Source organism: Mus pahari, chromosome 22 (assembly GCF_900095145.1).
Source record: "Mus pahari chromosome 22, PAHARI_EIJ_v1.1, whole genome shotgun sequence".
NCBI classification, from domain to species: domain Eukaryota; kingdom Metazoa; phylum Chordata; class Mammalia; order Rodentia; family Muridae; genus Mus; species Mus pahari.
In genome coordinates, this window is record NC_034611.1 from 22,692,574 (window position 1) to 22,720,401 (window position 27,828).

Sequence of the window (27,828 nt, forward strand, 5' to 3'; positions counted from 1 at the left end):
GGCACTCTACCCTTAGTGGAGCACAGCTTTCCATCTTTGCTCCCAGGGTGTTCCCCATGAAGGAAGAGGTTTTGTGCCTCTGAGGGCTGAGGGTTAAACAAAGAGATCACTAAAGATAAAGGGAAATTTTGAAATTTTCCTGTTGCTGAGGTATGATAGAAACTTTACTGTAGAATAGGTACACACGTGTCTGAACATATATGTTATAATGCATTTTATTACCATTTCATATGGGAAGAGTTTTTTCTTTATTATTATTATTTCTTTTATTTTGAGATATAATATAGTTACATCATTTCCCCCTCCGTGTCCTCCTTCCTAGCTCTCCCATATACCCCTTCTTGCTCTCTATCAAGTTCAATGACTGTTTTAGCATTAATAGTTGTTACATATATGTACGTGTACCTCTAAATCCATAAATACAACCTGCTCAGTCTGTTTAATGTTACTATTATGTATATATTCCAGGACTGACTCTTTAGTATTGGATAACCAGTTGATGTGTACAGTTCCTGAGGTTCAACCCTACACCCAGACAAAGGCAGTTATGGGATGTGAGGTCAGGCAGGACCTTTAACCATACCCATCTTCAGCATGCCTAGAGGATTCGAGAGAATGTTTGTTCAGTTTGAATTTTTCCTTTGTTCTTATCTTCTAATAAAATTTATTTATTTCATTGTATATGTGTGCTTTGCTCATGTGTATGTCTGTACACTACGCATGGGCTTAGAGCCTATAGAGGTCAGAAGGGTGCTGTGTCCTCTGGTACTAGAATTATGAATGGTTGTGAACTGCCATGTGGGTGCTAGAAATTGAACTCTGGTTCTCTTAAAGAATGACAAGACTTCTTAACCTCTGAGTTGTCTCTCCATAGCCTCTTTGTTTTTCTTTTCTTTTCTTTTTTTTAATTTTCTAACGTGGTTGAAATGAGTAAATGCCAAATTTTATTGTAGCTTGAGCCTTTACTTATATCTTACCTACTCCCAGTAAATGTAACTAAATCATCTAACTTTACTTCTTGATTACATAAAATTTATAACCACACCTTGCTTCTGTAGACTTACCTCAAATTATCTAACTCAAACCCCAATGCTAGTATTTTTTTAATTTATTATTATTTTCTTTATTTATATTTCAAATGCTATCCCGAAAGTTCCCTATACGCCCCCCGCCCCTGCTCCCCTACCCACCCACTCCCACTACTTGGCCCNTGTGCTGGGTCATATAAAGTTTGCAAGACCAAGGGGCCTCTCGGGAAGAGTTTTTAATATATCAGATATATGAGACACAAATACACTCCAAGTCCAGAGATTAATGTTCTCTCTGTGTCTCTGTCTGTCTGTCTGTCTGTCTGTCTGTCTCTCCTTGCTTCCTCCTTTCCTTTTTAACTTTCTTTCAAAACTCTATTAATGGTGGTATGTTTCATCTATCAGACAGCTAAGGGTTGGGTGCTGGTGTGTATGTGTAACTTTGCATTCTGTGGTGTTTGAGTGTGTATTTATATACTCTGTTAATATTTAAAGATTATAAATGTGTACATTTGGAATATTGGGTAACACTGCCTCCCTGCTAACTCATATACTACAGAGTCTTCCTTAAAGTAGATTGGTAGAAGTGAAGTTCAAAAGTGTAACACTGGTCCGTCCTGAAGGACGGCTTCTCACCCTGTAGTTTGTTTCTTAGAGGTCTTTCTTCATGTGATAATTTCGCATACCTCAGAATTGAAATTCTTGACACCATTTTTGTTAAAAGTTGGCCTAACTCTATGTGTCTGGTAAGAAATAGACCAATGCTGGGGTTTGTTTCCTCGGCTTCCCTCACTCAGGGGAGACAGTGAGCTGGGGCCCATAGCTGACACACAAGAAACCGTGAGCTGATGTCTTTTGGTGACAATTTCTCTCTGATGTCTTTTGTTGACAGTTGTTGAAACCAAAAAATGTTATCATACATCACTACTGAAATCTAAAAGAAAAGTCTGTCCACTTTCTTTTTTGCCCAATGTGTTATTAAACTTCTGTTTGTAGTCCTATTTAGTATTTATAATTGTACTTATTTCACTCGTTGTATATGGTCCTCTGCACTGGCAGTATTTGAGTATTTATATACTCTGAAAATGTTATAAATATCTACATATCTTGGTTACTTTCTACTTGAAGAATTTCCTTTGTCATTTTTAATAAAATTAATAGTTTTCATAGTAAATTAAATGTTTTCAGTTTTTAACAGATTGTCTTTAATGTTCTTTGAGACAGTTCTGAACCAAGGAATATGTATTACCACATTTTCCCTAAGTTGTACATCTATCTATCTATCTATCTATCTATCTATCTATCTATCTATCTATCATCTATGTATCTATGTATCTATGTATCTATGTATCTATGTATCTATCATTTATTTTTAATATTTTATCATAGAGAAATAGTCAACCACTGACACACAGCAGAGCCATACGGTGTCATATAAAGGGCACAGGCACTTTAACAGAATTCTTCTTTGAAGTATATCAGAGCAGAGCTACTTAAACTGTTCTACACACGACCTCTTCTGCCTAATACATTTTTACATGATTCTGTATATATAGGTATATGAAGTAGATGGACACATCAAGTGCTGATAGTGAATTACGAAGGAATTTATCTTAAAATAATACTTTACTATACACTTCTCCTTTTTACCAAAGATGAGAGCATTTTTTGGTTACTAATGCAACTTCGTGACATAAAAAGTTAATTGGCACTGAACACAACTCTGTACGACGTTGTCAATATATTTTGAGAATTGATCAACATTTTGATTTTATGATATTCAGTACTGAGAATTCTCCTTTGCATAAATTCAAAGTGCAGAATGGCAAAATTATGTTTATGTCCGTTTCAGACATTATTAAACATTTTGCCTTTTTTCTAAGCCAAATTTCAGTTAATTTTTTTTTTTTTAACGAAACTCAAGTTATTAACTCAAACATCCAATCCAAGAGTCCACTAATTTGATACACTGGAAACTATGAAGTCTTTGTTTTCTGTAATTAAACTCTACTGATGCTTCTAGAAGATCAGAGAACCCCATGTCTCTAGTAGCAACAGTGTAATTCATAATATTCAGCAGCCTCTAATCTGAGCTGAGGAATATCAAGGCGGCGGTCACTGGTGTTGTATGATGGCCTGCACAGCACACAGGGCTCATGCGTGCTCCCGACCAAGGTGGCAGAGAAACCATGTGCTAGAGCATGGGCAAATGCTGCCAGAAACCCCTTGGTTCAGGCCTTTTGCGTTTTTAATTAACAGTTGGCCGCAGTCCTTTTGGAAGCCTTTTAGTGCCGTCTATTTTTCCTGACCCCCATATTCAATTAAGTGGCCCCACATGGGGTTGCAACCCACAGTTTAAGGAGCTGTTTACGTGCGTGCATTTACCAACTTACATCCCTACAAAGTAATTAGTCTAAAAATACAGGGTCATCTATGGTAGTACTTTTTGAAATTGCTTTTCTGCAGCTATATTTTTTTTTGGATTTATTGAATTCCTACTTTATGTGCATGTGCTTCTCTTAAGCTTTTATAGATCGTAGGAATTAAATAGTAAATCATTGTGTCATCTTACAGGGATTCATACTACTGTTTCTAGCAGTGACAGGTGATTAGTGGGCACAAAACATGGGTGAATAAATCCATTTGAAAGTTGTCAGTTTAGTGGGAGAATGAGAAAATTTGAACCTTAAAGAAGAAAGCAGTAGAGATTTGTGAACTGAGCAAAATTGTCCACCAGCTTTCTTAACTAAACTTTTTCTACTTCCGAATCTTTACTTTTTTATTCTGGCTTAGGCTGGCCTGGAATTCATTGTGCAAACTCTTGACAATTCTCCTGCCTCGGTTTCCTGTTTGCTTAGATTACAGGTTTCACACACCATATCTATCTAGCATTAAGAATTTTGAAAGTAGTCAATTACCTAAAGATTATTCTTCATGATCCTCAATGGTTGTCAACCATTGTAACTAATAATGACAATGTTGAAGTGTGGGCATAAGGAGAAAGAGTGTAGCTATTTTGTTTTGAAAGAACATTTAACTTACAAAAACAAAACATATAATGCCAAAGAGTGTTCTAAAGAAACTATGTCTTGCTAGTTAATATTTTATTTTATTTGGAAATGGGTAAAGTCTAACAGGCCCTCCTAAAGTATTGACTGGTGTGTATACTTTGAAAACCAACTTAAAAGAACACTGGCGTTGAAGTGTCCATCTTTGAGTCCGATCATTGGCAGGTTCAGAGTGTCCCGGAAGACCTCTTACAGGAACTGAGGAAGTGGGGAGTTCTGCTATAATATAGAAGAGCATGTATCCGTTTCTTAAACCCGGAGCTGGTCTGGTTTATCATGTAAATAGATGGGAGGGATGCTTTAGCCTGGTTGTGACGTGTGCATTTCCCCCCCCCCCCCTTTGTTGTTGTCAATAGAAAAGATTGATCTGTGGGCTGGTGAAGTTATCTGGGTCCCAGTCCGAGCAGCAGAGGAAATTAGCACAGCGCTTGCTGGAGAATGATATCTGTCAAAAGAAACACTTGGAGAACACTGAGTGTAGTGATAGATGACTGCCGGAAAAAGGCGAACTTTGAATATTGTCAAGGTAAGGAGCAGATGCATACTTTGATTTTGACATTTACTTTATGTATTAGGAAATCAAATCTATCGTTTGCTCCCAATACATTATTACTGTGAAGGCTTTTCTCTTTCTTGTTCTAGCACCTGTTGCTAGAGTTGCCTTTATGGTTGAACCCCTTGTGTGTGGAGCCTCTGGGGGGTGGGTTCTGGTGGGGATCAATCAGCCTGTGCGAATTCCGCTTCATAGTTTTTGGGGTCTAGAGAGATCAAATGATCAGTTACCAATTTTACTTTTTCTGCTTCTTGCCATGTTTCACAACACGTCTGTTAGAAGCCGAGCAACACTTGGAGTAGCAGAGCAAAAACACCATACCACAATTTCTGGGTTTATTGTCATGAGGAGGTGGTGTTTTCTCAGCCTGTTGACCAAACAGGCAAATGAGTGCTTTTCAATTTATGATTTCTTCTGATGGATTTGATTTTTAAATTTTTTTCAGCTGACCATCACCCCTTCTGAGCAGAATTCATATCTGTTGGTACATTAAAAAAAAAAAAATAAAGTGATGTCTAACTTTAGGAAAACACCAAGTATAAACTAAGCACTTGGCTAGAGGCTTCTGAATGTCTGTCCTGAACCATGGGCGAGGTGTTAATGACCTAGAGAAAGCTCTGCTCCAGATTTTGCTGGGAATGGATTTGGTCAGAGGCTCCACTCATAAGAAAAAGCTGTGCTGAGACAAAGTTGGTAGTCAGCACAAATGTTGTGTGATCCTGGTTGGCACTCTAGTGGCTCAGAAGAGATTGTGTGACTGTCTCTGCCTTCCCGAGAAGAGGACTAACTAGCAAAGGATTCAGCTTCTGTGGCCATTGCTTTGGAAACATCCCTGCTTGATGCTGTCCCACAGTCTCAGTGACATCTAGTTCCTAATTCCTCAAATTATGTACTGGCTTATTTTTATTTATATTGGTATTGTAGTAGTATGTTTGTTGTTTGTTTGAGACAGGGTCTCATAGTGCAATCTAGGCAAGAGTGACTTTGAACACTTGGCCCTCCTCTTGCCAGTTCCGGATGTGACGGGATTGCACCACCCAGGGATCTTATTTACTGCCTTAAAGTTCTCAGGAAGATGGTGGTAAATGAAAATTTATTTAAGAACACAGAACACGAAACAGTGCCCTTCAGAGTTTTCATCCCTCTGAGGGAAGGCACTTTGGTGTCTGCCTCTACATTTCTTTCCTTTGGTCCCTCCTTCATTTACTTACACCTTTCTATGTGAGTAGTGAGCCATGCCAGTTAAAAGGGGAAGGCAAGGAAGTCAATTGTGTTTCCTAGATGTTAATTCTCCCACATTTGCTTCCTTCGTCTTTCCTAGTTTATGGACTGCTGTTATTAAACGTTAATTTTGATGATTCTAATCTCGGTTGGTTATACTTCCACAGTTTTGCACAGAGAAGAAGAATGGGGTCGATACTGTAACTTAAAGGGAACAAGATAATAAGGACAACCGTCCCTGATTTAGAATTGTTTTCTGCGTTTCAGCTTCTGAACAAAGTAGCTATTTAAGAACAGAACAGAACTCAGCGTTTTGCCTTGTTATCTCTATAGGGGTTCACATTATATGGCAAAAATATCTAAAGTGGCACTTAAATATTGAAAAAGATATTGGATTTAAAAACTTGAGCACATACTGTAGATACATAAAATTATCATCTTTCTTCATCCCATCCCCCATCAATCACATTCTCCGTTGGTCACACGGAATACATCTGTGGCCTGACTGCACTGAATCATTTCAGAGTGGAAAAGCATCTTGAGAGGAAAACCAATATAGGGACATGCTTCTTCATGCACCATAGTATGTCTATTTGTTATAATATGCAAATCCTGAGTCCCCAGCATCAAAAATCATAGATTCCACGCACAATTTCTTCCCCCTTTCTAGTTTTCTTTCCCTTTATGTATGTGTGTACAACTTAAAAGTTATGACCATTAACAGGAATGTTTAAGACAGCCTGCTTTTAAACTTTCAGTTTTCCTTTGTTTTTCTTGTTATGCTAAAAAATGTATTCCTAGTTAATTTCTCCCACTTTGTGATAGTAATGGCTGTATAGAAATATGAGCTTGGAATTGAGTTCATCCAAGAAGCCAAGAAGAACAAAAAAAACCACACACACTTTGCATTTGCAAGCACCTGGAATCCATTGGGTTCCTGGAGTTGTAATTTGGAAGCAGACAAAGCAAAGAATTACCAGCTGAAAAGCCGGCGCTGTGAGGGAGAACAGCCTGAGGAGGCGCCAGAGTCTGGTTTGGATGGGGACTTTGAGGCAGGGAAACAGAACCCAGGGCGGGCGCACTGCCAGCTTGGAAACTAGTGACACTAAAATGCTGGCTGTTGTGTGTCTCCTCTGCTGGTTTGGTTGTCATCGTCGTATTGTTTGTGTTTTGGTGCTTGGAGTGAACCTCAGAGCCATAGGCATCCGAAACTCACACTGGGCCACTGAGCCCCACCCCTCGACCCAGCTCAGGAGTCCAGAACCAGCCCCAGGATGCACACACATCCTGCGCTTGCTCCGCTAGAATGCATTTGGAGCTGTTCTTTCTTAATAGGTGTCCTTGTGAGTGTTAGATGGGTTGGGAGCCGCTGGGAGTGGTATCTCGCCTGAGAAACTTGCTCTTACAGGCTATTAAGGACAATTCTGAGATGGGTTTATTATAGTATTCGGTATATTAAAAATAAAAATCTCTTGGCTTTCAGGACTGTGAAAGGAAAGAGTGACAGGAAACTCAAGTGCAGAGTTCTGTGTGTTTAATATTCCTGCATATGGGATAGGATATTTAGGTAGCACCGAGTTGCATATATTGCATAGGATCCAGGAGCCATATTTGTATTAAAAAAGAGAATACCTTTTGAGATTTTTCTTATCAACAATACCCTATCCACCTTTGAACATTAATACCTAAATAGGAAAGTTCATTCTTAGGTAAAATTGATTTTTGCGAGGAGAGCCTGTATTTATTTTAGTATTTCTTTGGTCTGATATCTAGGGGTATGGTAGCATTAATGGGCTTTGCCCCACATGGAGCTTTGAGCTTATTGTAGCATTGCACACTGATCCCAGGTCAGTGTGATGCGTGAAATCAATTTATTTGAATCTCTTTGCCTCTATAGGAATTTGGCAGCGCGCCAGTTGTTTTCATTTAATGTTCTTTGTGTTGAACACAGACAAGCAGGCATGCTATTGTGTTCTTCCCTCTTTTGGTCTCTGTCTCTTACAGCCGATATTTTGCTCTGTGGATTTTGAAAGGAAGGGAGACTTTATCGAGGGTGGGTGGCGCTTAATCATTGCTTGATATGCAAAAACATACAGTGTGACTTTCTTATCTTTTAGGAGATAGTCTTTTCACCTTCATGACACTCGGTGTTGATCTTATACATAAAATATACTTAAGAATTTTGTTTAGATAAGATTCTTGGTGAAATCAAACGGACTCTATAGGTGATTCCTTATATTGATGGCAGTTACTTGAAACAATTGTAGGAATTACAATAAATACTTAATTTGTGAACTAGACTATCTGAAACCATTTTTAGGAGCATTTACTCCATGGGAAAATTTACCCTTTAATCAAGCACACATTAAAAGTAATGCTTTTTCTTTAACCCATTTTGATTAAGACACTGCTGTATATGACCTGAGTTTGTTATATATAATGCTCTACTAAATTCCTGTGATTTGGGTAATTTCTTTTTCTTTTTAAAATGTGCAGGGTTAATTCCTGGGAGTGGCAGAGAGAGGTTTTTTTTTTTTTTTTTTTTTTTTTTTTTTTTTGCTGTTGTGTGATAAATTCAGATCCATGTGAGGCTGTTTTTGAGGGCAGCAGGAATTGTTTCTGGGTTAGATCTTGGAAGAGACAGAGAAAGGAAATAAATGCCAGAAGAGAGTGAAAGGATTCTATTGATGCTCCAGGCAGTTCTTGCGGAAGTTGATATGCAGAACCATGGAGCCAAGACTTCAGGGTCAGGCTTCTACCCGGCAGCCCTGCTTCCTCCTTTAATTACCTGAGGAGCAAAACAGTCAGCCTGGGAGTGTGTGAAAGCCCAGGATCTCCTGCAGCCTCCTGGCCCTCTGACATCCTTCAAGGCCAGTCCCGTGGCTCTGCCTGCCCATGTGCGGCTGCTTCATGCCTGGGTTCCTCTCTTTCAGGAGGCATTGTGTGCACGAGGGGTTTGGCTGTGAAGCCGAGAGCTCTGCCAGTGCCTAGACTCCTGTTCGTTTCTTCTGGTCTGTATTGACAGATAGGTTCGGCTTTCCTCTTTCTTCAAAGAATTTAGACATGTGGCTCTTTCACTTTGTACCTCTGGCCTTGCTATGGGACAATCCCTGTCCCTCCAACCCATTAGCTAACGGAAGAGTGGCCTTAGTTTCCTGAGAAGTCATTTTTCAGCGTTGTGTGATCACATCCTGTGTATTGCTCTTATGGGGTCAGACTCACTCATAATAATTTAGTGTGCAACTAACAGCTCTGAGGTGATGTATTTATTCACGTATGCAAATAGAACACCCCGTTTTTAAAAGAAAAGTTATAGGATTTTTGAGATGGGGGTCTTCCTCTTTTTTTCCTTGGAATTTGAATAGAGTGTTAACATTTGCAGCAGGAAGGGGCACACACCCTTTGATGAAGCAGGAGGTGGTGAGAAATAATATTGGTTAGCAATATGTCCAGCTTTGGGGGCCTTGCATAGGGAAAGTATTCTAAGACTTGCTTGGAGAGGGAACCATTTGGGAGACCTCCTGTTTATGACAAGATGCTACCTTCCCCAAAGGAAGTCTGGCAGCTTCTTTATCTATCCTGCTGACTGAGGAAGAGTCCTCCCTGTGGGTGGGGAGCAGGGATGCTGCTAGTTTTTGCTTCAAACATCCGTGGAAAGTGTGACTGCGTGTCCAGTAGTTTGGTTTGTCCAACTACTTCATTAGGCTTCTGTCGTGCAGTCTGAAGGACATTCGTCCTTTACTGGCACGTGTTTGACTGCATAGAGTATAAATAAGAGTTGTGGGCATGTAAAAAGAATGGTTTTTTTTTTTCTTATATTTTATTTATTTATTTATTTATTTGTTTATTTATTTATTTATTTATTTATTCACCTTACATCCCAATGCCCATCCCGCTCTCCTTCCAGCCCCCCTTCCCTCAGTTCTTCCCCTACCCCTCCCTCTTTCCCTCTGAGAAGGGGGAGGCCCCCCTTGGGTATCACCCACCCTGGCACATCAAGTTTCTGTAGGACGAGGTGCATCCTCTCCCAAGTGTTCTTTTGATGAGCGCACAGACATAACCCCACTCCTGGCGATGGGTTCTCCACACTGCTTTTCCCAAAGTGATAAGCATGTTGAACTTTGTAGAGAAGTGTTTCATGGGAATGACTAGAAGAACAACTTTGTATTTATATAATATTTATGGAGATAATATGTGTTTGAATATTTGCACACTGTGCCATGGGCAAGTGTATAATCATTTAAATAGCTGGTCTAGCCTGGTGCATCTGTCGACTGACCTGTCCTGGTGGTCTGTTGCTCACAGGCATTAAGCACCTGGGCCTGGTGCTCCCTCTCTGCAGGCTCGCTCCTGTCTATTTATGTAGCGTCCCGTTGCCTTTCCTTCAGGGTTTTCCCCCTCACCATCAATATGCACGTGGAGAAAATAGTATAAAAATGTATTTTTAGCCACTGTCCGTGTTCGTAACTCACTCTCTACAGACTCTTCTTCACTAAAGCCCACCCTGCCTCCTGAGAATCCAAGTTTTGCTAGGTTTCATCACCCCCCCCTTCATAGTTTTTAAGAATTCAGGTGACAGCAGCCCATCCCTACTATCAGCAGGGCCCTGAGTTCAGCAGGAGAGGACTGAGAAAGACTGAAAGACAAAATGGCTAGCTGTGGTTTTCAGGTGAGCTTGCTCTGTTCATCTGGAGTGAAATGGACAGGAAAAGGTGATGTGGCAGAGGAGAGGATGGGTAAGGGTTGCTCTGGCCAAGAGCAGGTTGCCAGCTGGGTCAGTGATCTTGTCCTGCTGTCTGTCGGTGTACGCACAGCAGTGGAAAAGGGACCTTTTCACATAAAAGGCAGTTTTTGACAAACTTTCCGAAAACATTGATGAGGTATAAATTAGTAATTTTGATAAGCTGAAGCGCTGAATTTGCTACGTGAACTGACCTGAGGTTCAAAGCTTTGAAGCTCTCTACTGTATTTTCGATATTTCAACATACAGCATTGAATTATAGTGCATGCTTATCTTGTGGTGGGGGGATGGGTATGGGAGACAAACACCGCTGGAGTCATTATAAAATATTAATTTTAAAATGTACCTTGGTGCTGTAGCAGATATGCTATACTGGGAACTATTTGGGAAAAAAAAAAAAGCACATTTTGGAATGGAATTTGGTAATAGAACTCATTCTAGCTAAAAGTGTTTTGTTTTGTTTTGTTTTTTTAAAAGTTGGGATCTATATACAAATGTAACAAATCCGTGTATGTGTATAGATTTGAAGAATTTGCAATATGGAGAAAAGGTGATGGGAGTTTTTCAGAGATTAAAAAGTGCTGAGGGAAAAAAAAATATGACCAGAAAAAAAAAAAAAAATTGCAGGCTCTTGTATTGCTGTGTCCTTGCTCCACCTGGTGGATTTTGCTGAAAGTGTTTAAGTCTGTGTTAATGACAAGAATTAACCACTACACAGTTCCTCTGAGCATAGCAAGAGTCTTGTTGGTGTTTAAAATATTCCTCTGTTTATGGTTTTTGTTCTGTTATTTCATTGCATTGAAAGAAATGTGTATTATATAGAATCCATGTGGTTCAAACATATGCATGTTCGTTTTAGGAAATTTGGAATATTCTGAAAGTAACCATCACATAAAATCCCATGGCGTAGAGCCATCACAGCATCGTTACTATTTCTACATTTATCATTACTTGTCTTTTGTTTTGAGACAGCCTCTTATTCTGAAGCCCCAGCTGGTTCGGAACTTGCTCTGTAAATTAGCCTGGATTTGAACTTGTAGCACTCCTCTAAACCTCTACTATTGGATTGGTTTGAAGGATAGATGTTACCAGAAGAGCGCACCAGTTTGCATTTTTGTTTATTTAAAAATACGTGGAATGTTTACTATGAAGCCAAAGAATGATGACAGGCATCGTGCTGGTTCTAATCATTTTTGCAAGACTGCTTCTCAGGCTCAAAAGTGGTGGTGCGTCAGTGTTTAGCAAGAAGGCTTTTTCTCACTGAGCTTCATGTCCAAGACACAAAGGTAATAGAGACCAGCGGTGCCTTATGCATCCATGGGGTTGGTAATATCTGTTGTTTGCTGGCCTTGTACAGACTGCTTTCTCTGGCAAACTTAAGGGTTCAGTTGTGCTTTGATCAGCTTACTGTTTTCCTTAGGTTATTATTATTTTTTTTTAATCCCTTAGATTCTTACATCGCTGTAACAGAAGGTGAAGTTTTGAAAACAGTGTCTCCATATGCAAGGGATTTGGAGACCTTTTTATTGTCTTTAACACTGTCATTCATGGTCCTCATTAGCATTTATTGTTGCAAGCCTACAAGCAGAAAATGTGAAATTGGTATGTCATGAATAGCCCCACAGAGCTCTGGAGCCCTCTGATTTTTGCCTGCAGTGTGGTGTGGGCTGGGCTTTGAGGGAAAGCTGTCCAGATGGTTGCCCGCACACAGCAGAGCTGCAGGTTTTTGTCTCTGGTGCCGAGAGGAGGGGAAGTTCACTGGAGCATACGCCATCACCCTTGCATTTTAACAAAACTAACTAGCCATTAGTCAAGATGGGAGGGTGATGACATCGAGACAAAGGTTTTTCCATATAGTGTTACAGGCTGTGTCACAGGATAGGGCTGAGCAGCTAGGTCCCTTCTATTTTAACCCAGTGGATTTTGTGGTTAGAAAATGTGACAGAAATGGTAACTTCCTTGCAGATTGGTATGCAGGTGGATCTTTTACAGATCTCTCTCTCTCTCTTTTTTTTTTATTTGTTTAAATTGGGAGATGCTATTTTATGCTAAAAGAGAGTCAATAAAGCTAGGATTCCGCATTATGGCTTAGAACCTAAGTGTTGTTTTATTTAAAAGCTAAAAAGAAAGAAAGAATTTAAACCATTTTTTCCTGCAGAGAAATCTACTTTTAAGAACATTAGTACATTTAAGTCTCATTTACATAAAATAATGTTCAACCAATGTGAGTGTTAAAAAACAGTTTTCAGATTTTAGAACTTCTTAAATGTTAGGTCTGAAAGTCAAAAGTTGTCAATTACAAAAGCTATACAATAAATATATTGTGCTCCTATAAGACCATGGTCACTGTTATAAACAAATAATAATAATTACAGATACAGGCTCTCTGTACTGTTAGCAAGTGATATTTTCGAGATTTCATTTTGCACAAATACTCATAAACCTACACGGTTGTGTACATAATAGCAGACATATTTGCTTTCATATGCGGAGTGTGTATATATTTGAGGTTTTCTTTCTCTTTTTCTCTCTTTCCTTCTTTTTCTCTCTCTCTCTGTGTCTCCCTCTCTGTCTCTCTGTCTCTCTCTCTCTCTGTCTGTCTGTCTCTCTCTCTCATTCAGAAAATGTTACTGTGTAGTTCTGACTGGCCTGAAACTTGCTGTGTAGACCAGGCTGGTCTCAAACATCCAGAGATTCGCCTGACTCTGTTTCCTGAGTATTGTTATTAAACATAGGCATCACCATTCCCACTGGATAATATATGTTGACCAGAATTCAAAATCAAATAACATTGCTACATTGCTTCAAAATCTGCCAAGATGATTGTCATTGTATAATATATATATATATATATATATATATATATATATGTATTATATATATATATGTATACATGTATATATATGGAGGAAAATGCCACAGAGATTGGCTTATTAAGAAGACATTATTCTTTGAGGCTGGAAGTTTCACACTGGTTTTAGAGCTCAGTATTAACTCACATAAGCTAATAGAGATAAAAACGAAAAAGTCAAACTGAGTTTGTCATAAGACAAAGATGACTTGTAGAGCTGTGTCATAACCATCTACCCCCTGCCTCCCCCCGGCCCGATAGAGTAGGATTTCTCAAAGGACCACATAGCATGGTCTCCACAGGATGGAGGGGGCTTGTCCATCTAGTTTCGAGTGATCCGAGCCAAACAGCCTTCTTGCCTCTGTAATGTTTGTCTAACCACCTATTAAGTCAACCTTCCTCTCTCCAGCATGTTTCCTTTTAATCCCTTACATCTTACTGCTTAGCACTTAGACCCTCTAGGACAACCCCAAGGAGCCTTTGACCCCCTGATGTTTACACACCCTTCAGTTTCTTAGGGTGACAGTCAAAACACTCTTCCTTTGTCACTTAAGCAAAGTTCTTGAGGGTCTCTTCTGTATCTCAGCTGACAGTTGAGGAGGTGCAGGTGCTTGCCAATCATTTCCCCCCAAACAAGGTACCAGAAATTGTCTGACTGTGTCCAGCTCTTGTTACAGCAGGCATTTATAGAAGAGATGATGGGTGACCACCTCTCAGCGCGGTGGAACTCTCAGTAAGCTTTATAACCTATTTTCTACCCCACTCATTTCTTTGTGGTTGGTACTGTCTTACCTTGGAGCCTAAACCATACGCTGTTTGTTTTTCCTGCCGACAAAGTATAATTGGATTTATCTTTGTCAGGAGACAATCTATTACAGCCTTTATTTAATACAGTTTCAAATGTCTTCCAGTGGCAGAAGCAAATTAATGTACATTTTTACTGGGTGTTGTATCTATTTAATCGACTGTCAAAGTGATGAGAAGTTAGGAAATCATCCAGAGAGGTTCATCGCCTTCAGCCCAACAGCTCACACATTAGGTAGGTTTGCCCTGTCAGTGGGATGCCTTTAGAAAACACTAATAGCTTCCAGCTGGGTGGAAAATCAAAACCTTTGGGGTCTGACAAAACTAGGAGATTTGAATTTGAAAGCAGAGCTAATGCCTCCATTTTATTTTTTACCACTCGCCCATAAAACATTATTTTCCAATATGTCAGCCTCATTTGGTGGCCAGTGGTCTGAAATGGAAAGTGGAACGAGCAAGCGGAGAAATCTGGACATTTGTGAACCCCCCTTTCAAGCTGGTGTGCCACGTTGTGGAAGGGTCTCCCTTAGAGCAGGGAGGTCTTAATGACCATTCATCAATGCTCGTTGGCTGATCATTGAGTGCCTTCTCATTCAGTTTATCAAGTCTTGCGCATAAAAAGTCAGAATCAACCTTATTCAGCGCTGTTAAAGCCAACTAGAAGTAAAACGTCAGTCTGAACCCATTTTCCCCTTGTTTTTCTCATTTTGTTAATGCAGCCCAGCTTAAATGAGTGCCTTTATTGGGCCAGTTAGAATATCTGAAACTATTAATTCTCCTGTATTGAATAGCTGGTGGCAGGCAAGAGCAGATGGGGTAGGAGAATATTTGGTTGGGTGTATTGCTTTCAATCAGGATCAATGAGGTTCCAGATCCTTTGAATGAACTCACTTAATACCCACAGCATGCAGCAGTCGCAGACTATCACAGGACAGCCAGCCAGAGGCAGAGAGGAATGGTGAGGAAACCCTGGAAAAGCTTTTGCTCAAACTCTCTCTTCACCAGGGTGGAGATCTCTCACTTGCTGCAGATAATGTCACTGGATGGCTGGTATCTATGGCTGAGTCAGATTTGAACAAAGGAAAGATGTGTGTGCTGTGGTGCTGTTCTGCTGTGGAACTGGCCCAGTACTGCAGTGCTTTGATGAAGGGGAACCCAGAGTTATTGCCTCAAACCTACTGATGTATTTTTTTTTTTATTTTTTAATGAGTCTGGCATTTCATTATTGGCTAAATTTGCTGATTTGCAAAGTAATGATTTAGACAAATGTCTTTCTAAAACAGCTTTTTAAAAAGTAGACTTTCCACTAAGTTAAAAGTCAGGTATTAATTACTGCACCTTTTCTGAAAAAAGTACTTCAGTGGTCATTAAGGTGTTCTGTGTTGTTTTGAATGTATTTTAATTTTATAAAGTCTGTATTGATGGGGACACAGGGCAGGGTTCTGAACTGGAGAAAACTTTCGTAGTACACACTGTTTTTCATTGTTTGCCTATGTAACTGCATTAATCATGCTATTGATTGTCTATTTTTATTATACAGTTTAGATGTGAGAGATCTTGGCTCCTTGTACTCATTTTATTAAAGGGAAAGTTATTTCTGGCTAAGTAACTGTATCTATACATGTCCAGGTTCCCCAGTTCAGGGAGAGATGCCAAATAGCGCTGCAGCTTTGCCTGTCTCTAGGTGAAAGCAAGGGACAGACTCCTTGAGAAAACGCTGAACTAGCCTCCGATGCACACTCAGCCAGGCCCTTTTTGCAATCAGACTTGAAGGTGAGAATCTCCGGGGATCCAGGTTTTGTTGACGGGGATCAATTTAAAGTGGCAATTACTGTAGTCAGATAACAGCTTAAAAAGCCTTTTTACACATAGAAAAGATACATAATCACACAGCATATGGAAGTTCAATTTTCTGAGCCGTAGTTTCAGGCCTTGGAGTGTACCGATATTAAGACCCAGTTTTGAAACCAGATATCATCCAGTTTTCTTGAAGTGTATTGCATTTTGTCATATGACTTTCTATTTTAGAAGTGATTCACCGTGCATATTGATGAAAGGTTGGGTGTCCCACTGTGAAAATGTTTTCTTTCTTCCACAGGTATAGTATTAAAGGAAAAAAAAAAGTGGTGTGTAGCATTGAATGGCTTTTCAAAAATACTCTTTTAAAAAATGGAAATCTTCAGATTTAGGATTCTGGATTCCATAAAGGCCCTTATGCCAGCACTTAATTGGTGATCACACTCATGCATGCTATAACGATTTCTGTCACAAGAATGTTTGAGCTTGCTGCTTAACAGAACTGAAATCCATTACACAGAACCTCATTACAAGTGACATCTAACTAAGATGAACAAAAAGATTGCCCTCATAAATAGAGTGTAGTATACTATTCCTGACAGAACAGAGTAATCACTATGAATTGTCGTCTTTTTACAAGTTGTCTCTGACAGTGATGGATTTTTTTGAGGGGGTTCACTGGCTGAAGCAGCCCTTCTCAGGTACAGCGTTCAGGAGCTGTAGAAGTTCTTATTGATCGATGCTGTTTATCAAAGATGATATATTTTTCGTTTGTGCAAGGTGTGTGTTGCGTGCATGTGCTTTGAAGCACTCGCAGGCAAAGGGACAGGAAGACAGTGGGTAAAGGTCAGACTCACTGCCTGTTTTCAGATGGGGTCTTGTAGCAGTTCTTGAAGGCAGCAAGGAGGGGATAGAAATCAATCTGATCAAAGCTTATGGAAAATGTCGAATAAGCAAAGGACACGTGGGTCACCGCCAGAAGAGCAAGAGTTAAAGGGGCCGGTCCCTCTTCATGGTCACTGAGCTGGCTGGCTGGTCAGTCCTGAGTAGAATTGTTTCCTAGAATTCTGTGTGTCTAGTGGATTGGCTGTACATCGGATAGGTAGAGCCTGAGGGCTTGACCACCACATGAGCCCTGTTGTTAAAACAAACAATCAAACACAGACCCAGGGAAGAGCTCCCGAGTGTTAAATTGTGAAGAAGAGTTTTAGAAGAGAATAACGTTTTCCTTCTGCCTGGCATCTTTGTGTGTTTAGAAGCAGGCAGGCAGGCAAGGCAGGCAGGCTTATGTTTCTCCTATGAGGCAAGGATGTTTTACAAAGGACTAAAGACACACTGCTGGGAAGGAAATAGCCAGCTTTAGATAAAGCCCTGTAACAAAGGCTCCCAGTTTTATATATCATGGTGTCCATTAAAGCTTAATAGGGAAGAGCCCATTGAACCAGGCTGGGTATGTGTTATTCACAGTCAGGAGAAACACTTAAGGGTGTCTGCCCCCCCCCCCCCATACCCCTTCCCAAAATGGCATGAGTGTTTAGCTTTTGAAAAGGCTTTACAATGAAGATTTTGTTTTTTGTCTCCTGTGGATCTCTATGTAAAGTAGAGTAAGCTGAAAGTGTTTGGAGCAGATCAACCTGGGAGCCCAGTGGATTCCAAGCACTGTAGTGAACTAATAAAAACGGTTAGATTCTGTCTCAAAAAAATAAAAAAGTGTTCTGTTTTACACATGCTCCTGGGAAGCTGCTGGAAGTGTTCTGCTCATACTCTGTGCTGGATGATGAATTGGCACAGCCCAATCTTACAAGATGTTTTTAGGTTGTTTGGGGTTTCCAGATCAATAAAAAAAAAAAAAAAAAAAAAAAAAAGGTTTGTGGTCTGTGCCCTTGTTTGTTTTAAACCAAACTTCCCAGTAATGCCTGTTAAAATTAGAAGATGAAGGGCAGCTTTCAGTGTGAGTTGGGGTCAGGTCAACATTGCCATCTTTTGGCAAAATAAGGGTTAACTTGGAGCTGGGAAGGGGTGGTGGTAGTGAATGAATTATTCAGCATTTAGCTTATCTTTCTGCATTTCACTTTCTGCTTTTTGGTGCTCTGGAACTGGGGCAGGAGGGAGAGTGGAGAAAGGGAGACAGGAGTTGTGATACTTTGTGCACACGTCCCTGTCATTGTTCTGCCTGAAGAGACAGGGCTGGGTTCAAGGCCACATGTGTTCCTGTCATCCTGCACATTTCTGCTCCAAGTGCAATCCGGAGTGTCAGCTCTCCATCTGTCTCTGCCTGGCAGGCGCACGCGCCCAGCACCCTGCCTCGGGCCATGCCGCCCCAGCCCCTCTGATGGCCCTCCTCTCCACCGCCCCGCACATTCCAGAACAGGAGGCATGAGCCCGCATCGCGCTCCCTCTTAACACAGAGTTGCTTTCAGTGTGTTACACGCTGGATTCCGGGATGCCTGGTGAGTGAGTCCTCTTTTCTTGCAAGGAAGGAAGCTTTACTTTCTGTAACGCGTGGAAAATGTCGACTGCCCCACGGCTGCTGTCCTGGATGAGGGCAGGGAGAGGCTGTGGGGTGATAGAGGTGTGATTGGGAGGTGACACAAAGAAAGCTATCAAAATCTGGATTTAGGGTGCAGGATATGGGGAGGTGCTCCTTTGAAACAGAGGGGAAGGAAGCCATGGATGTTTGCCTGAGCAGTTTACACAGGGCATTAGCTCCACTGAGAAGTGTTTTCTGTTCTGGGTCTCTGGACTATCATTTGCACTTTCTTGCTGGCTATTTACCGGTGGAGAGAGTTTTTAGATTATGGTAGAATTCTTGGAGAATGTCTTTGAAGAGCTGTTTATGTCAAAGAAAATGAAGGCAGCTTTGGCACTAGAAGGAATTTCTCGCTCTAAATCATAGTCCTTAGATGTTATCATGTAAGTAATTGAAATCGGGTCATTTAGAAGAAGTATGCTGAATTAGTGACATTCCTGTGTCCCTGGAAATTTAGTGAATGACAATTCTCCAGAAAAATATTATCTTTGGAAACTGGAGTGTTTCTGTGATTGCTGCCAGGGAAAACAGTGTTTGGGAAGCCTGCTGCAGGAGAAGGGCTGTCTCTACTGCTCTGGAGAACTCTCTAAATTGTCCTGTGCCGAATGCAGAGCAGATGAAAGGCAGGGCACACGGAGATCCTCCAGTTGGCTGGTGCATGCAGATTATTTGGGTAGGGCAGGCAGAAGAGGCCGTGCTTGGTCAGAGTTTGCACACCTCCCAGATGGTGTTTTGAAACATTATCTGCCAGCTTTCTGAAACCACAGTTGTGTGTAGGTATCGCCAGTTGTTTGAAGAATGTTTTCCCTTTAGGATACGTCTCGGAGTCTGCTCTCCTCGTTATTGATATGTGTACAGAAAGGCGGAGTTTGTCCAGGATTGCACTTCTGTTGTTGTTGTTCAGGGGACTAGGAATGCATAGCAGCTGAAATAGGGGGAAAGTCAATTACCAAAAACGATAATAACTGAGGTCTCAGAAAGGTCATTTTAACTCTTTCAGCTCTCAGCTTGATTTATATGCAATATATAACTGAGGAAGAAATGTACCCTTATTATATAATATAGAACTGGTGAAGAAGCGCTGGTGTTTTGTTTATTTTCTTATTTTACAAGACCATTGGAGCACAGCTTCATGTTAATTTTTATAACAATTCATAGGTTCTTCGTTTTTTATGCTCTTAATAGATGAGTATTTCAGCACCCATCGGAGTCTGTGATATTTTGGTAAAATAGAACGAAGTCTGCTGGTCAGTGACAAAGGGGGAGGGGTACTAGTTAGGACCTCTTCTCCTGACTCCTCACATGACTTTTTAAAAGCTCCAAAGCACTGAATTTTACTTAAGGCTTTGCCATTGGAAGTTGGCTTGAGTGTTAAGTTGTTAATACCTGACTGGTTCTGTAGTGGTGTTCTGAAGTATGAACTGAGTGTGTGTGTGTTTGTGTGTGTGTGTGTGTGTGTCTGTCTGTCTGTCTGTCTGTCTGTCTCTGTCTTTCTGATTGTCTCTCTCTCTGTCCCTCTCTCTGTGTCTCTTCCTTTCCTTCTCCCTCTCCCCTCCCCCTAGTGCTCTCCCTCCCTCCCTCCCGCCCTCCCTCCCTCTTTCTCTCACTGTGTTAGACAATCTTGTCCTTGGATGCAGAGACTGTCAGTCGCCGTGACTGTGAGCATGTTCCAGGATGACCAAACTTGAACAGATCTGATGCTTGGCTATTTTTTGACACCCATCTGTATATATATTTTTAAATCTATTATCAGATGGACTACCTCTTAATATGTTTTAGCATATTTTCGTCCATTCATGTATATTTATATTAATGGGCTTTCTTTTTAGCCATCGTGGGGGTAGCTTTGCAATTTTAATAAAGCAGTCTAGCTAGAAGTTTATAAGAAAAAATGTGTTTGCATAACCTGGTGTCACTGTTCTTCTTTTTTATTGCCTACACATTTACATATCAACTTTCCAATTTATTTATTTGTAGTTCAAGTGTCAGAAGTGGTTCCTTATCTCAGACTTGATGTAATAATTCTCAGATCTAAGACCTCTTTTATAAAATTTGGGATCACTAGAAACAGATGTGCAGATGCTGAGCTTATTCAGACGCACAGCATCCTGGGAGTGGGTAGGTGAAAAAGAAGTTTTAATTTTAGGGTTTTGTAGAACTGTTTTGGGAAAATAACACCCCTCCTTTTGTTAGTTGTGGATAACATGCTGTTACAAAATGAGCTACGAAAACTTGGAGGAGGTCGAGCATACTTTAGAAAAATAAACTATTTTAAAGTTATCTAACTCACTTAGAAGGAAATATGACTTCACTGCCTGTCATTTTCTTTCTTTCTTTCTTTCTTTCTTTCTTTCTTTCTTTCTTTCTTTCTTTCTTTCTTTCTTTCTTTTCTCTGACAAGCAGATCCTTGTGTTTAAGGGAAGGAAATGCTTTTTTTTTTTTTTTAAATAGAAGTCTGGGAGACCTCGTTGTTTCAGGAGAAAGTGACCCTAAAGTTTTGTGAAACATTTGTATTTTTATCAGTCTTTGTGTACTGTTATCAAATAACATGTGTTGACCTACAGAATGTGCTCAAGACTTACTGCCTTAAAAGGACAGTAAGTGAGTACGGTCCCTGGAGCCCAGGAATAGTGCTGTTCTTTCAGAAGATGGCTAGCATTAGGTCAGACCACCCCTCTCAATGGTCCTGCTCGCCAGATGTGCCTGCAACTCTTTTTTTTTTTTCTTTTTTTTTTTTAAGTTCAAGTTTCCAAAAGGGGGGAAAAGAAGGTTTGTTTTGAAAATCTGGTTTTACTTAAGACATCTCCATCCTGGAGTGCATTTCATAAATTGCCCACATATTTTTCCTAGCAGAGAACTTAACTGGCTGTAATTTTTAACACATGGCCACATCATGTGATATTTTCAAAACACTTACACATAGCTTTGAGAAGGTCCCTGCAGGAATGATCCATCTTCTCACAGTTGGCCCATTTTTTAACAGCATATCTGCATTTTCCATTTAGGAGAGCTATATATTATTAGCTTACATTTTTGGGTAGTAAAACAGTACATTGCTGATTGTAAAACATGGACTTTATTATCTGCTGAAAATTGATTTGGCATTTATAGCCACTGTGTACTAGACTGTTTTTCTGTTTTTAACATCAATGCTTGAAAGCGATGATTTGTGTTTAAAAAAAAAATATTAAAAAAAAAAAAAAAGGAAAAAAAGAAAAGAAAAGAGAGAGCAACTCAAAACAAAACCAGAAGTGAAGTTGCCATAGACAGATAACTGTTAGTGTCCTTCGTAACTGAAAATTTAGGTAACACACCTGGAGATCTGTGTGTGTGTGTGTGTGTGTGTTAATGTATGTATGTAAATCCTGTTATGTACAAATAAAAGCATTGCACTCACCAGTGCTGTTTTACTTTGCAAGTTAGTTTTCCATCCTACTAGGCCGACTCTCGAGTTTCAAATAAGCCTCATGACAGCTAGTCAACGAAAACTATATGAGCCATAAGCACCCAATTATAAATGTAGATTGTGTAGACGTCCGGAGTTTTGACTTCCATTCAAGCCCTCTTGCTGCCTCCCTTTCTCTTATCAACTCTTTTTATTGACATTTCTGGGGACTTGGCCTTTCAATTCTATCTCTTTTAAACAACTGGAAAGAGCTTATAGCTCATTTCTATGCATAGTTAATAACATAAGGTCTAATGAAAAATGTTTTTAATCTTTTTTCCCTCTGAGGAGGGGGCAAGAGGGAGAGAGAGATGTTCTTTATAATTTCTGCAGGTTTCATCGATACCACCTTGAGGTAGTGGTTAATGAAAGCCATCTTTGGTTGGTTAGTGACTTTCAGGGCAGCCTGGCTACCCACGAGCCTCTTCTCAAAAACAAAACCAAACAAAACAACCCACAAAAGGCCCCGAATGTTCGTTTTCATTTCCTAAAGTGAAAATTTACCTAGCGGGCATTATGTAGTTTACAGATGTCTATTAACTTTTCATCTCTAGGCTGATAAGTGATGCTTTCGAAGCGGATATGGTAATTAGGATACCTGAACAGCCTTTGGGGTTATCTTTAAACTAGATTGATCCTATGAACATTTGATCTAGAGAGGCTGAAACCAAGGCTCACACAGGTGAGGGGGCCTGCCAGGTGCCTCATTCCTGTAAGACGGCTTCCCCCGAGTCCCTGCTCCTCCATGCTGTTGCTAAGTGCTGTTTTACTAGAACCATGTTACCCTGTCACAGCCAGGCTCTCTCTCTTGTGTCTTCCATTCCCTCAGCCCTAAATCTTACTCCCTTGTTTTCTTCCCTCCTACTTCAGAGCTATGTGGGAGAAACTGTCATGACAGTGAACACTCAATCTGTGGCAACAGTGTACCTGTAACTTTTTAATAATTTGAAAAGTAGGAGTTAGGTATAGTTCATGGGGACAATGCGTTTGAGGCAACATCTCATTATGTAGCCCAGGCTGGCCTCACACTCCCAGACATTCCCTTGCCTTTGCCTCCCAAGTGCTGGGTTGAAAGGCTTGTACCATCACAATGGGCAAATATATGGCATCACAACCAAACAAGGGAGAGGATGCTTGCACATGGCTCAGAATAGGTCAGGTATCAAAGATAACTGATGTCCAGTCCTTCCTTCTGTTCAGGGTGTTAATAGCCTTGGGCTCTTGTGGAAATTAGTGAATCTTGGGTATGGGATCCTGTAAAGGAGCCACAGTTAAGAGGCTCCTCCTTGCGTTAAGAGTCAAAGACTCCCAGGGTGAAAGATGGACAGTGGGCAGTTAAATGCTCATTAGAAAGCTTGCTTGTCTCTTTCTTGCACAGTTAGGAAACTTAGCAGTTTTGAATGTGCTGCTCTTGTACTGAGAACTGGCATTCTTTGTTGTTTCATTGAAGGGTAATTCCTGTGCACAGGATGGATGTAGTATATCAGAGAGCAGTTTCTTTGTGCGGTTGCTGTTCTTTGGTATTTAACTGTAGCTCGAGGAGTAAGCCATTCACTTAAATGACTCATAACTTGAGAACAATAGGATGTCACACCTGACCAAGTAACAGTTTGATCTGGCTGGCTTTCTCAAGCAGCTGTTTGCATTAATTAATATTAATGTAAATGTGCTCTCTGAGAATGTCTAGCTTAATTATGTTTTTCAACCTATAGAGTTGCAATCAAAGGAATCAAGAAGCCCTCTTAATCTCAGAGGGAGCTAGCAAACTACCCTTTCTAGACACAATCTGTCTCTGACAGAGCAGAGGGCATCCTGCACTTGATAGCATCTGTGTGCCCGGCCTCGGGCTGGGCTCTGTACAGACTTAGTCATTTTCTTCACACCCCTGGAATTTTTTTTTTTTTTTTTTTTTTTTTTTTGCTAAAGTGATTTATCTGAAATCTAAAGTTCAGATAAATGGAGCAGCTTGACCTGGCACAGGTAGATGAGGTTAGATCAAATTCCCTGGTCTACCTACTAAGTTTGTATTTCCTGTCACCTCTTTGAGAGGAATAGACGACCTGCAGGTTATTCGAAGGGACATGTTTAATGTTGAAGAATAGTGGCAAAGGAGATATACTTTTCTGTCTGTCTGTCTGTCTGTCTGTCTGTCTGTCTGTCTGTCTGTCTGTGTCTTCGTTTATTTTCTTTTTTTGAGACAGTGTCTTATGAAAAGCCTAATCTTGTGTCTTCCTACCCCTATAACTCAAGAGTTGGGTTTACATGTGTGGTCAACAGGATGGGCTTAAGAAATCCAGTGTTTCTCTTTGCTGAAAATAAAAGCAGAAAAACATCATTAGCTTGAATTATGAAGAATAATGATGCCTAAGGCAGATTAAGCTCATGTTGTTCTCAGGACGCTCCTATCCTCTTTTTCTTAAATAAGAGATTTTAATTTTATGTGCGCTTTGTGTGTATGTGTACCATACGCACGCAGTACCTGCAGAAGCCAGAGGAGGGCATCAGTTCTTCTAGAACTGGAGGTACAGATGGTTGTATGTACACCGTGGGTCCTGGGAACTGAACCCCGGTCCTCACAAGAGTAGCAAGTACTATTAGCTGCGGAGTTCTCTTTAGCCCGGCCTTCCCATTTCTCTTGAAAATTCAATATGAATAATCGTCCTCTGAAAACTTTCTTTGCTGAATGTGATAGTGCATGTGTGTGGTACTAGCACTGTGGAGGCTGAGGCAGGGGGATCATGGGTTGGAGGCCAGGTTAGGGTCCATAGTGAGACACAATTTCTAAAACCTACAAACTAATTTTAACAACAACACATATCAACAACAACAACATAGCCACAAAAGAAACTGTGTTATTTGCAACCAAACAAAATTGCCCTGGTTAATTAAGACGCCACCCTGTGGGCTGTTGAGAGATGGAACCCCAGCTCTTTGTGGGGTTTGGTCTGCTCGGATGGATGACTTCCTCTGTTTATATGAGCAGAAAATTGAAAATTGAATGCCATTGGACACGTGCATAGACAGAACTGTAAAGTGTGTGGCTAATAAACATACGGCTGCTGAGTGGTGAGACTGCTGGGACCCATGGATCTGTTCTTACAGCCCTTCAGCATGTGGGCAGGGGCACTGGGAGAAGCAGGGAGCTGCTTCCATTTCTACTGCCAGCAAAATAAGACAAACCCAATTCCCCAAACCCAAACTCAAAAGGCAGTCAATTTTTTAAATCATGGGTAGTTTCTTGAGAAGGTTTCATCTGTTCCCACATTGCCTTCTTAAAACCTAAGTGGTAAGTTGGTGAGTACAGCTTCACCTGCTGTATCAGAGGGACTTAAGCAGGAACAGAGTTTTGCGTGTTGGAAAGTGACCTTAGCCAAGAGTTTGGCTTTCAGCTGTGTAATCAGGCAGACATAATCTTTGGAGGGAAGGGATATGAGAGGTGTCTGCTATGTGTTTGAGGTTAAATGAGAATCTGAAAGAATTTTAGGAAATTCACAGCATCTTAACAGTCCGAAATGGGTTTGATGGAGTACTGTAGTATTTGAAACTTCCAGGACAGCAGTTGCTGGATTTTGAGCAAAGCTTTACCCTCACCGTACACTTGAACTCAGTATAATTTCATTCCATTGCCTTCCTTGGGGCTTGGTTGGTGAGGACTCTCAGGCTATGGGAAGAAATATGAATAGTTGAATTTGAGGTTCCTAAGAAAACTATTTGTACATTCTTCCATCCAGGATGCTTAACTTATGTTTTGGTGTGGATAAGACTAGATCAAAAGCCCTGTCCCTGCCATCTTGGGGTCTTGTGAGGTGGGCAGTATTATTGCCTCAGAAAACCTAATCCAGTTACAGTAGAACTCTGGGTCTTATAGTATAATTTCTCTCCCCTCTAGCATTGGTTGTGTACCCAGAGCCTAGTAACAAAGTATGTTAAAGGGATCAAAAGCAAAGATTTGTGTCCTTAGAAACTACTTGTGGTATAAACTCTACATTCAATGTCTAGACTTCCTAGCATATTTCTAACCATGGGTTTATAAAATACCAAGAGTGACAGACCTTAGAGGTCTGGTGTCTTAGTTCGGCAGGGTTTGACAAGCACAAAAGCTGAAACAGTTGACAGGAATAGATGCAATCTGTCTCTCAGACCTCCTTCCGGTCAGTGTTTTTCTAAGGAAGAGTCATTGAAAGGGAGTTGTCCCTGATGGATACGGTGCCATTCGCAGTAGCGAGGCTACCTGATTCATTTTCGCCACCGTCTATCAGTGTGTGCTCATATGTAAAACATTTGGTATCATGGCAGTGTTTGGGAAACCTTTTGGTGAAACCTCTTGGAGAACTGAACCATTTTGTAGTGTTTTCCAGAGAGTAGACAGTTTTCTTAAGCTTCTCAAGGACTTTGTTTACTCTCTTACATGTTGGCATTTATTAATTTGTCACCTTTGAACAGCCATGGTTTTTGTGTCAAGCTCTTTTGTTTGGAGGAGGTTTTTTTGTATGTAGTTCTTGTTTTTTTTTTTTTTGTTTGTTTGTTTGTTTTGTTTTGTTTTTGTTTTTTGTTTTTATTTAGTTTTATGATGGGTTTGTATTCTAAACAGTTAACACACTGTATTGATACCACTTATCAAATCCTCAGACCAAGGGTGTCGGTTTCTTAGATGTATGACCATAAGTAAGTAAGTAAGTCTTAGATGTATGACCATAAGTAAGTCATTTGACTGTCTGTTTGCTCTTCATTCTTTTTGTACTCAAGTAGAAAGAAACTGGGTATAGTAGTGCATGTCTGTAATCCCAGGCCTTCATGCAGAAATGGGATGACCAGGAGTTCAAAGTCATCCTCTAGTACACAGTGAGTTCACAGTAAGCTTTGGCTGCACGAAACCCTGCCTTTTAAAAGAAAAAGATAGATAGAAACATGTCTGCTGCCTCGCTTACTTCATGGGATGCTGGCAATGCAAGAGGTTATTATTATTATAGACCCTGGCTTAAAGTAGATGAGAAGTGTTTGGCCAACAGGCTCAGTGCTAGTTTGTTATGCTTGGTGAACTTTGCCTATGTACATGGGGTTTTCTGTATCCTTCTGTCAGCTTCCCATCCTTTAGTTTCTGCCTACCCTTTACCTATTTGAACCATCTGCTACCTTAGAAGCCAGACAATCAAACAGACTGGCAAGGCAGATAGTCAAGAACACAGTTAGAGAGTCCAAGATGCTCATGCAGGTCTCCAACTTTGGGATAAATGAGTTCTTTGGACCTGTGGTAGGAGTGTAGGTTGTTCTTCCTTACGATTCCTCTCTGGGTATGTCATGTGACTAAGGGTTGCATGCTGCATACGTTTCCCTTTTAAGTTCTGTACTATTCCAATACATAGGCCCATTCTTTGCGACTTAGAATAGACATTATAACCGTCACTAATTCACCTCAGTAAAGCTGCCTTTTATGTTAACACCTTGATTTCCTAGTTGTAAGAGTTCCATTCCAGGCTGCCTGTGTGGTAGCACATAGAGGGCAATTAACAAATGTTTGCTCATCGGATGAGTGCGTGGGTATTGCCTAGGATTCACAGATATTCCAAAAAAAATAAAAGAAATAATACACAAAGCATAGTAATTAATGAGTGGGAAATTAAGTGAATTCTGTAAAAGAATTTTGATACAGTTTGAATTAAACATCTCATTCAGTGGTAGGGAATGAAAATATATATGTGTTTGGCCATATGACTTTACTGGTTGGTGGTATCATGATAGTTATAGTGTGAAGGTAATGTGCATACTAATTAATCATGATATTTACTGAAA

At 40.4% G+C, this 27,828-nt stretch overlaps 1 protein-coding gene across 6 annotated transcripts in view; it reads left to right on the forward strand.

Moving 5' to 3' along the window:
- Positions 1–27,828, forward strand: part of Runx1t1 (RUNX1 partner transcriptional co-repressor 1) — a 149,508-nt gene that overhangs the window by 25,260 nt on the left and 96,420 nt on the right. For 2 of the 6 annotated variants that reach the window (XM_029533280.1, XM_021221932.2), the window contains exon 2: positions 4,453–4,622. The exons of 3 other annotated variants lie outside the window; for them this stretch is intronic. In XM_029533280.1, coding sequence (XP_029389140.1) covers positions 4,535–4,622 — 88 coding nt within the window. In that variant the 5' untranslated portion in view covers positions 4,453–4,534. Of the gene's footprint in view, positions 1–4,452; positions 4,623–18,166; positions 18,514–27,828 lie in introns of those variants that run through there. One more of the 6 variants, XM_021221935.2, reaches the window with a different exon arrangement.